The sequence below is a fragment of the Protobothrops mucrosquamatus genome, unplaced genomic scaffold (genome assembly GCF_001527695.2).
Source record: "Protobothrops mucrosquamatus isolate PMUCROS unplaced genomic scaffold, P.Mucros_1.0 scaffold1461, whole genome shotgun sequence".
NCBI classification, from domain to species: Eukaryota; Metazoa; Chordata; class Lepidosauria; order Squamata; family Viperidae; genus Protobothrops; species Protobothrops mucrosquamatus.
In genome coordinates, this window is record NW_015387639.1 from 244,904 (window position 1) to 255,967 (window position 11,064).

General features: G+C 45.5%; 1 protein-coding gene across 1 annotated transcript in view; it reads right to left on the minus strand.

Moving 5' to 3' along the window:
* Positions 1 to 1,998: 1,998 nt before the first annotated feature.
* The window catches only part of CLTCL1 (clathrin heavy chain like 1), a gene marked incomplete at its 5' end in the record, with an annotated part of 28,810 nt that continues 19,744 nt past the window's right edge, over positions 1,999 to 11,064 (minus strand). Inside the window, 6 exons of the mRNA XM_029285275.1 lie at positions 1,999 to 3,514; positions 5,190 to 5,265; positions 7,154 to 7,174; positions 8,244 to 8,465; positions 9,149 to 9,319; positions 10,384 to 10,494. Coding sequence (XP_029141108.1) covers positions 3,396 to 3,514; positions 5,190 to 5,265; positions 7,154 to 7,174; positions 8,244 to 8,465; positions 9,149 to 9,319; positions 10,384 to 10,494 — 720 coding nt within the window. The remainder of the gene's footprint in view (positions 3,515 to 5,189; positions 5,266 to 7,153; positions 7,175 to 8,243; positions 8,466 to 9,148; positions 9,320 to 10,383; positions 10,495 to 11,064) is intronic.

An 11,064-nucleotide genomic window follows, 5' to 3' on the forward strand; every position in this document is an offset into this window, starting at 1 on the left:
TGTTGTGGGCACCGTTGGAAGACCTGAAGGACCAGGCTGGCTGAGGAATTCTGGGAGTTGAAGTCCACAAGTCGTCAAAGGGCCAGGTTTGAAGACCCCTGCTCTATGTGGATGTTGGTTTGCTGCATCTGACACTTGTCGGAAGATCAGCCCTACAAAAAAATCCCCCTCTTCTCCCAGGAAAGTCTACAGGTAGTCCTTGATTTACATCCGTTTCTTTAGTGACCGTTCAAAGTTAACAATGGTGCTGAAAAAAAAGGGATACGACTGTTTTTCCACACTTAGGACTTTTGCAAAAACCCCACGGCCAGGTGATTAAAAATTTGGATGTCCGGCAACCGGCATGTACAGGTAATCCTCGACTTCCACGAAGGGAGGCTTAGCCAATTTCATTGTACACATGTTGTACTTTGACAATAAAGGTTGATTTGATTAACAAGAGTTTATTTAGTGACCGTTCAAAGCTACCACGGCACTGAAAAAAGTGACTTACAACCGTCTTTCACACTTATGACCGCTGTAGCATCCCCGTGCTCACGTGATTTACAGATGCTTGACAAATGACCCACATTTTTATGACAGTTGCCATGTCCCGGGGGGGGGGTGTCACGTGACCCCCTTTTGCAACCTTCTCACAAGCAAAGTCAAATGGGGGAAGCCAGATTCACTTCACAACTGTGTTGCTAATATAACAACCGCAGTGTTTCGCTTACCAAATGTGGCCAAGTCGTAAAAAACGGCAAAGGTCACTTAACAAACTCCTCGCTCAACAACGTAAATTTTGGACTCTTTGTTTTGAGGACTACCTGTATTTATGATGGTTGCAGTGTCCCAGGGTCATCTGACCACTTTTTTTGTGACCTCCTGACAATCAATCAATGGGAAAGCCGGTTTCACTGAACAGCTGTGCAAGAAAAGTCGTAAGACGGGGCAAAACTCAGTTAACGGTCTTGCTTAGTGACGGAACGTTTGATCTCCGCTATGGTCGTAAATCAAGGACTCCCCACACTGAAAAAGGGGAGAGAGAACAGTTTTTAAAGAGGTTACTTTCCTTAACCTCGCACTGTTCAACTTTGCCAGGGTTTGGTCTACTCTGCATGCACCATCTTTTTTCCCAGTTTTTTTGCATGGAATGGAGTTCCTGATGTTGGTTCACTGGCTGGCACAGGTCTTCTCGGCTCTGGAACCAATGTTGGAATTGCAACCAAACCGGGGTTGTTTTTTTTCCTGTTGCAAAAACAGCTTGCTTGCAGCAGGAGCTCATGCAGACACGGCTTTTCAGCTTGCTCCTATGCCACATTAGCACAATTGAAGAACCGCCTGGTCCTTAAAAAAATAAAACGAAGCTGCAGAAAAAGAAAGAAATTACATCCAGCTAACTCATTCTCTCTCATTTTCTTGGCAAAATTTCCGAAGCCGTTTTGCCATTGCTCTTTCCTTGGGCTGAGACACTGGCCCAAGGTCAGCCAGTTTGGCTTCGTGCCTAAAGCAGCATTAGAACTCAGGGTCTCCTGATTTTTAGCTTGATGTCTTAAAATCATTAAACTGGCTCTAATTAGAACAAGAAAAGAGATAGCTGGCCTATCCAGAATCTCTGCTATCACAGTCAAATGGGGTTTCCAGAGATTTGATGTGAGTTTTGCCAAATGCAAACACTGCTTTATTTTGTGGTTTTCAAACAGGAAGCTTTTAATTATAGGGCACCTGGCTCCCGAACAAGAAAGCAGTAACTAAGGTGTACTAGTCCCGATTCTTTGTGAAATATAAGAAATTCAAGCAGTCTGTTTTCATGACATCAGACGTTTTCCACAGCTATGGACTAGTCCAAGATTGGTAAATGCTACATTGGGGGGGGGGGAAGGATTTCCCCCCCTCCTTCTTCTTAGGAACAAACTACAATTGTATGGCCCCTTAGGTGGTTGCTAAATTCATTATCTTGCAGGCTGGCTGATCCCTTGCGGTCCCAACCATTGTGAACCACACACAGCAAGACACCGGTTTGGTTTATGTTTATAATTGAACTTCCATAATATTCATGATTAGCACAAGATCCATAGCCATAAATTATACATGGTTATCTAATTTGGTTTTTGTTTTGTTTTTAAAGTACATAAAATGTTAACGATATCAGTTCTCTGAAGAAGTGGCACCAAAGTAGCAGGGTTCGGCCGCCGTTCTCTAATCGGGGAGAAGAATGCAAGAATGCCGTCGGCTTCATCGGACAGAGAATTCTGGCAAAGCCGAGAAAAAAAGGGGGAAAAAAATGACCTACTAGGGGGTCAGTTCAGGATACCCGGCAGACTTAGGAGACTCCGTTCAAATACAACTAGAAGAGAAGCTTTTAGGGTTGAGATACGAATAAGCAAAATCTTAACGATTTTTCTTCGCGTCGGTGTGATCTTGGCTGAACCATGCGTTTTTCCAATGTTTACGGCTCCCCCGGAAGAACATGGATACACTGATGTTGGCTTGCAAACCTACATGGCTGCATTCGTGGGGTTTTCCCACCCCCCCCTTTTAAATACCAGTCAATACCTTTGTTGTGCCCGCCCTACGTTACTACAGAAAAAAACATCGGGGAAATAATCTGCGCCGAGATAGGATCCAATTTATTCTCCAATCAAGAGTTTCAAAAACCACTTCAAGAAGCAAATTTTTCTCCTTTCTCTTCCTCTCTCGGTGGCCTTCTATCAAATCTACGACTCTTTCCCATTCTACATATTTAAATTCCCCCTTTTGGGGGGGGCAGGTATTACAAACAAACTGAAGAAAAGGAGGAGGAAGAGGAGGAGGAGAAGCGTTACGTATGATTTAAAAAACACGTCTCTCTCCCCCCCCCCAGGAATTTCCCAAAGCTAATTCCGCCTTATTCGCACGGCTGCATCGTTTGTTAGGGTGCCTTTTTAAGCATTAGCCCCTGGGTGCCGTCCAGAAACAACTGGATTAGCAAAACGAAACCAAAAAAACGACAGATTTGGCGGAAGAAACCAGAAAAGCAACAGCAATGTCCTTCTTCATCTCCTGGACCTCTTCTCTCCATTCCCACCCCTACCCCCAAATCTCTCCTGGCCTGAAGAAGTTATTGCTGTCCTAAACGGAGCAGAGACGCGGCGTTAAGGTTTTGGAGAGCGCGTTCAGGTGGTGGGTAACCAAAAATAAAACCGAGAGGGACGGGGGGAGCTGCCTCGTGGAAATTGAAATGTAACAGGACTTAGCAATAAATAACAGCATCCTTTAGAGGTCTCTGAGCCACGGAGGGCAACAGGAAGGCGGTACAAAGCCAACGGAGAAAGTTGTGTCTGGTGCCTTCTGAGACAAAAAAGAAAAAAAGAGAGGAAGATGGGACGGAAAGAGAAGAAGAGGTGACCAGCGGAAAAGGTCGGTCGCAGTGCAAGTTACATGTTGTATCCATAAACTGGCGGCTGGCCATATCCTGGTGCCGTTGGGTATCCGTAGGGAAAATTGGCCTGGGGAGGAACGGCGTTGGGGCCGGCTGTGAGCATCAGCTGCTGACCTGTAAGGAGGCAGAGAGGTTGGTTAGACAACGAAAAGCTGTCTCAGCTGGACAGACCGTTGCGTACGTGGGGTCTGGAGGCTAAAATCATAGGTTGAGGGAGCTAGGCATGTCTAGATCAATGAAGAGAAGGATTGGGGTGGTGGTGGTGGTGGGGAAACTTCATAACTAACTGTCTTCTAATACTTGAGGGGTGTCCCAGAGAAGAGGGGAGCGACCTCCAAAGCAACAGAAGGTAGGACCAGAGGCAATGGGTGGAAGCTTGTTAAAGAGAGACCCAATCTAGAACTAAGGAGCAATTTTCTGGACAGTGAGAACAATCAATCAGTGGAATAGCTTGCCTCTTGGGGCTGTGGCTGATCCATCACTGGAGGCTTTCAAAAATGGGACAACCATTTGACCGGGATGGTATAAGGCCCCTACAATCTGGAGAAGAGGATTGGACTAGAAGACCTCCAAGGTCCCTTCCAGGCCTATGGTTCCAGGTTCTATGTATTACAAGAGAGGCTAACTAAAGGAATCTAGCTGAACAAGGCCATTACAGATTCAAGGTATGTGTTTTACAGGGGGTGGCCCAGACAGAAACTGAAGGGGAATGTAACTTTCCAGTTTTGATCCCCCCCAAACCAAAGCCCCTGCTAAACTCTTCAAGGCGGAGTTATTGCAATGACTACAGAAGCATGGGGAAACTACTCTGACGTTCCAGTACCTACTTCTTTGCAGTTAGCATAGTAGCAAGTAAGGTTCGCTTCGGGTACCTAAGGTGACATCGACCACAGACAGAAATCTAGATTAAGGCAATCTTTTAATGTGAAGGTAAAATACAGAACATCTGCAGGAACAACGCTGGATCAAACTGCAGTGAGACCGGTTAGTTCTTCGTCCCCAGCCTAAGCAGAGAATTAATTTTGCCACACGTCAAACACATATGGGGGAGGGGGAGGGTTAACAGGACACATGCCTCATGCAGGGAATCCCCGTGTAAAGATCATGCCCGCAGGCAGACTGACCTCACCACAGGAGCTTCCTTTAATGGAGACCTAGAAGGCAACGGGTCGGTAAAATCTACCTTCTGCCAGATTGATTTGAGGTTGGTGAGAAACACGGTTTCATGTTCTCAAGCAGAAATCTCCCCCCCCCCACAACCACCCACCCAGATTTCATTTCCCAACTTCTTACTCCTTCTGGAGTAAGTTCCCTCCCCACCCAATTCATGAGACCCACTCTAGTGTTGTGAAGGTGCTAAATTAGGAGCAGCGAGACCTCAAATCTTGTCCACCTTCAAACACGGAAGCTCCCCAAGTAATATACGGACCGGATGTTCTCTCTCTCTCAACCTGAATTACAAGCTGTTTCTTGTACAGAAAAAGGTTGGTGGGCAGAGGACTTTTAAGGCCAGGGAACATATTCAAAAAACTCTTTTGAGGTTGTAAAGCCCAAGAAACGTCGCGAGACTTAGTCGAAGTAAGTCAGGACTGTGCTTAAAACTTTAGAGGAAAAATAAACCAAGCTAACTAAATTTTATTCTAGAAGGCTTATTTGTCATCCTACACCACGTAGGAATTAGGGGAAGGGAGCACAAGAGGTAAGAAGAGTTTAAGATTAAAAGACATCATCTAAATTCACGGAAGGCCCTGGAAACAAATTTTTTTTAAAAAAGTATATTTCCACCTACCATATACTATAGGAGTAGGTTCTGCTACTTGCGCCTCTTCTTTCCTTAGGCTTTCGGAAGCATCGAGTTTATCCACCTGAGTTAGAAAAGGAAACGGGATATGTTCAAGACAAGACCCTGCGGCAGCCTGAGTTTGGTGGCCATCCTTTACCTTACCTTTCTCCAGGTAAGTTCCATTCCATTTCAGTGGCCGCCTGCCAGCTGCTTCTGTCTTAGAGGTCTCTGGGATGGGACAACTTGGTTGAACCCGTGGCCCATTTGGAAGGCAACTACTAAGAGGTGTCGTTGGCTTACGATCTCGACTGGCTGGGAAACACGGATGGGATTGCCAAGGGGGCAGGATTAACCAAAGAGGGCGGCAGCTTTGATTCGCTTTCAAAGCATTCAGCGGATCCCAAGATATGAACCGCAGGTATCATCCTAGTCCCGCCAGAGGGAAAATTTAGGTGATGGGATTTGTGTGTGTGTGTGTGTGTGTGTGTGAGGGAGCACCTTTATATAAGGTGGAGAGCAGATGATGATGGGTGCTCATGCTTCAATGGCAGGTGGGCAGATTAAACCTGCTCCTAGGTACCAATCTGATTGCGTGACGCGTGCGGCTGATCCCAAACCAATCACTGATCAACGGGGAAATTGGCAAGCTTTCCTCTTGAGCCCTTCCTCGTGGGAAGAGCGCAGGTTGGTGAGGAAAGAATCCGGGATGCAGGAGACGAGGGGGCGGAGTCAAGAGAGTCATCAGCCTAGAATCACAACGTTCTCACAAACGGTCTAATCTCTCTTGAATTCCACTGACCCTTATCGACCGCCAATTTAGGCAGGCGTTCTCACTGTATGGCCAAAAGCGTTCCAGGCTTTGTTAATAGGAAGAAGGTCTTTGGGGATCTAGCTTGTTAGGTAGATGCTCAAGGGATGGAAGTTAAAACAACTTGCAGCAAAAGGAGGGGAAGTTTATTACGAGTTCCCGTGTGCTAAATTAGTTCTTATTTTAAGACCAGAACTGATGGCGCATGCTGTTTCTTGAAGACTTGACGGCTTAGTAGACACTTACCACTTGCAAAATCCAACCGGACTTCAACCTGGAAAGGACCATAAGGGAAACTCCCCTCTGCAGTACAGTCTACCTTATTATTCATTTAGTGAACAGATTGGCTGGCTATACAGGTAGTCCTCAAGGGTTGTTTCATTTAGGGACCGTTTGAAGTTACAACGGCACTGGGAAAAAGCGACTTTTGACCGTTTTTTCACACGTACGACCGTGGCAGCACTCCCGTGGTCACGTGATCAAAATTCAGACACTTGGCAACTGGTTCGTATTTATGACAGTTGCTCACGTGAACGCTTTTTGCAAACTTCTGACAAGCAAAATCCATGGGGAACCCAGATCCATTTGACCACCTTGTTACTAACAGCCATGGCCAGGAAGGTCATAAAATGAGTCAAAACCCACTTAACATCTATCTTGCTTAGCGACAAAAAATTTGGGCTCAATTGCGATCCTAAGTCAAGGACTACCTGTATTCCATTTATTCTGCACTATTTTCTTTTAGTACTTTCCATAGAATAAATAGGGTTTTTTCCCCCCCTAATAGCCAGGAGTACTTTAGAATAGAAAAGCTGACCGCTGCATTAAGAATCCTTCAAGAAAGATCCAGTCTATCAGATATATATTAAACATGTACTATATTGCTGAAGGTTTTTGTTAAGTCTTCAGTGGAAACTAAACGTTCTTACAAATAAGAAAACATTTTGGGTTTTCCTTCACGGTGAAGGAGAGATACGAGTCCGGCTGGATTTTTCCAAGTTTTTTATGAAGTGATATGTAACTATGACATTAGTTAGATGAAGCTAGATTATTCTGCTTTTCGGTGCAAGCTATAGCGAGACGGCTGTATCTTTAGATCTAATTTTTAACGACACCAATTAAAAACAACAACACAAGAGCGTAAAACTAGAGAGAGCGTCACCTTATTAAACAGACCATCAACCTGTAAAGGAAATTAAAAAGAGGGGAATATTTAAAATAAAATTAAAAAAGGTCACAAAATCACGTTCAAGACAAATGCAAAAGAAAAAGTAACATTGGGGGGAGAAACGGAAAAATGCCACGGAATTAGGAAAGAGAAGCAGAAAGGGAGACACAATATCTGAGGCTCTGCATTTTACTCAATGTTGAATGTCGATTTATAGACGTGATGATGATGATGATAATAATAATCTGATTTATATGGGTGGACAGTGGATTAAAATGCCTCTATGCTTTGGCGATTCAAAATGCTTCAGCTGCACTAACCAATCTGAAAATTACAACAACAGAGCAGTCGAAATGGAGATGAAATTAGGAAAAACGAGTTTGCTGTGACGATGCAACCGCGTTTTGGAATAACGTGAAGCTTATTGCAGATGTAAATGCTGCATTTCTGGACTGAATTTTACTACAGGTAAAATCTTCAACTTACAACAGTTCGTTTAGTGACTGAAGTTACAAGGGCATTGAAAAAAATGACCTTTGACCATTTTTCACACTTACAACCATTGCACGGGTCAAAATTCAGATGCTTGGCAACTGACTCATATTTACGACGGCTGCAGAGGCCCGGGGGTCACATGGTCCCCCTCTGGCGACCGACAGACAAGCCAAGTCCAAGGGGAAGTCAGATTCACTTAACAAACTGTCTTTGGGCAGTTTGGGCTCCATTGCAGTCGTAAGCTGAGGACTACCTGTATTTCTAAGCCCATAGAGAGCTTCTCCATTTTCATTTTCATTTTTACAAAATAAACCCAATAGGTCCCAGCTCCAGGGAACTAAGGCAGCCAGCCTAGTTGCTGTTGAAGTAACACCTGCCAGGCTGCGATCAATATTGAATTACAGGCATTAACCAATCCACGTCTCCAAAGAGCGGTGCCACTTAAGCATCAATCAATAGCTTTAAGCAAATGATGCCACTGGTACAGATGTTCCCTTGGCATTCAAGATGCTTTTAAGTCGTTCAGCAAGTTTTTGACAGTCCCCCCCCCCCCCCCCCCCCCNCCTTTTGGCAAAGAAACTGTACTTACTTTGGTAAGGTACTCCCTCATCACCTGAATGAAGTAAGGCATCGCAAAGTCCATAATGTTGTGTCGCCACGCCAGCTCCAGGACCACGTCGGGGTGCAGCAAGTCGTAACATGTGAAGAGAGAAGCTGCAAAACACTCTTTCTTGTCTTCCTCCAGGAACCACTGAAGGAGTTTCTCTGCCAGTTCGGCCTCTTTGGATTCGGCTGCGTATTGCATGGCATCCTAAGGAAAAAGCAACACGGCACTTAGAATGGATGCTAGCTATTTTTATTGTGAAATAGCTGTCAACCATCCCAGCAGAAGAAACGCCTGGGACCTAATTTTACCAAGAATGTAACTTTACTGACAGATCCATACAGGCCCAGTGGAAAGAAAAGCCAGGAGAGAAGCAACTTAGAACTAAGGAGAAATTTCCTGACAGTGAGAACAATTAATCAGTGGAACAACTTGCTTCCAGAAGTTGTGAATGCCCCAACAATGGAGGCTTTTAAGAAGAGATTGGACAGCCATTTGTCTGAAAGGGTATAGGGCTTCCTGCCTGAGCAGGGGGTTGGACTAGATGACCTCCAAGGTCCCTTCCAACTCTGTTACTCTATTCTGTTCTGTTCCATCCCATTCCAGTGTCGGAGCACTCACAACTTCTGGCGGCAAATTATTCCACTGATTTAATTGTTCTCACTGTCAGGAAGTTTCTTCTTAGTTCTAGGTTGCTTCTCTCCTTGTTTAGTTTCCATCCGTTGCTTCCTGTCCTGCCCTCAGTTGCTTGGGGCGAGTCCTTGATTTACAACAGGTCTTTTAGTGACCGTTAAAAGGTAGGACGGATCCTAAATAAAAGGTACTTACACCTTGGGATCAAAGCCTGCCCAGCACCCTCCCACCCAGTTTGCAAAAGGTGGTGAACTGACCTTATAAAGCCGGTCTTTCTTGCACAGCTCCACACTCTGTTTCCACCGATTATTGCCTTTGTACAAGTAAGCGGCGATCCGCCTGAACTCAATCAACTTGTGCTTTTCCAGACGCTGAGCCAAGGTGATATTATCAAAGTTATCGTAAGCATCAATGGATGCTCGTAAGCCCTGTTGGGAGACGGGAAAAGGCCCAGGCAGGTGTTAGGGACCTGGCTGAAAAGAAATCCAAGAAGCTTTTCCAGCTCTGGCTGGATGACGGGGAAATTCTCACTCCCCACCATCCAGTCAGAGCTGAAGAAGCTTCTGGGGATGAGAAGCGAAACGTCTTCAAGGAAAAACAACAACAACAAGAAGGAAGTCCAGTTGCCTCTTGAAAAAGCACCTGTGGGACAACCTGGAGGATGGAGAATCTCCATAGGCGCTTCTGCTTGAAACTGTTCAGAAGTAGGTCTGTTTCTATGCATCTGACACTTGTTCTTTGGGGAAAGGCAGATTTGGCCCAAACCAGTTTTAATTGATGCCTTCTGGGGCTGTTGAAATCACAGTTCCCAGAATCCCATGGTGCTCAGCGATTAGAAAGCAGTTTTGCAGGCTAAGTCACTGCTCACTGCCAGGAGTTGACTCAACCTTCCAAGGTCGGTAAAATGAGGACCCAGATTTTGGGAGGCAATGTGCTGACTCTGTAAACCGCTTAGAGAGGGGTGTAAAGCACTGTGAAGCGGTATATAAGTGCTAATGCTCCTTCCTTCGTTCCTTCCTTCCTTCCTTCTCTCCCTGCACAGTGGCTAGAAGGCAGCATTGCAGGCTAACTCACTGCCCTCAGCCATCAGTTCGATCCTGACTAGCTCAAGGTTGACTCAGCCTTCCATCCTTCCGAGATGGGTAAAATGACGATCTAGATTGTTGGGGGGGGGGCAAGAGGCCGACTCTGTAAACCACTTAGAGAGGGCTGTAAAGCCCTATGAAGCGGAATATAAATCTACGTGGTGTTGCTACTGGTATTCCATGCAGAATGGAACTGTGAATTCGACAAACGGTGATTCCAACGTTTTTAGACGGCTGCTATTGATTAAGGAAGTGTTGACACATCGATGGGGTCCACCCACGAGAACAGGGGAGCTATTTCTTATACTGAATCATCACGCATGCTGGAGCAAGCTGCGAATCACGCGACGTCCATATTGTATTCACACTGTTGTTGTTAGGTGTGCAAATCTACTTCCAAAACTCACTTGGTAGTCTTCCTCCTCTGTGAGAAGATTGTTCAGTGCCTCGTTGACCCCTTTGTTGTTGTGATTCTGGACTGAGCGCAAATAAGGCTTCACAAGAGGTAGCTGATTAACCTACGGGAGAAAGCAAACATTTAAGAGAAAGAGAAAGAGAGAGAGAGAGAGAGAGAGAGAAATATTTGGTGAGTGTTCATCAAAGTTCATCATTCAAACAGCTGTAAAATGGAAGCTTGCCTTCTCCCCAAAACAATATTTCAGGATAAAATGCATGGAAAACATCTGGAAAATAACTCCTCAAGACACTTGGTTCCACTTACACAAATGGAAACAATACATGTGGAAACTGAAAACCTTCCTTTTGCCTTAGACCAGGAGTGTCCAACCTCTGGGCCCCAAACTGGTTGGGAACCAGCCTGCACAGCTGGAAGGAGAGCGGCAGGCGAGCCAGACCAAAACCATCCTCCCCACCACTTCCTCCAGTCCAGGGAAAAATTGTCTCCCACGAAGCTGGTCCCTGGTGCCCAAAAGGTTGGGGGGACCGCTGCCTCAGACCATCCCACCTGAACCCGGTATTGGCCAGTTCTTTCCAGAAGTGGGTCTTTTAAGTCACCTTGGAGAAAAAGCTGACTGTCCTGGTGTGATCCAGCCGTGGGGATAATACGAGGAGGAGATCGTTGATCAGCA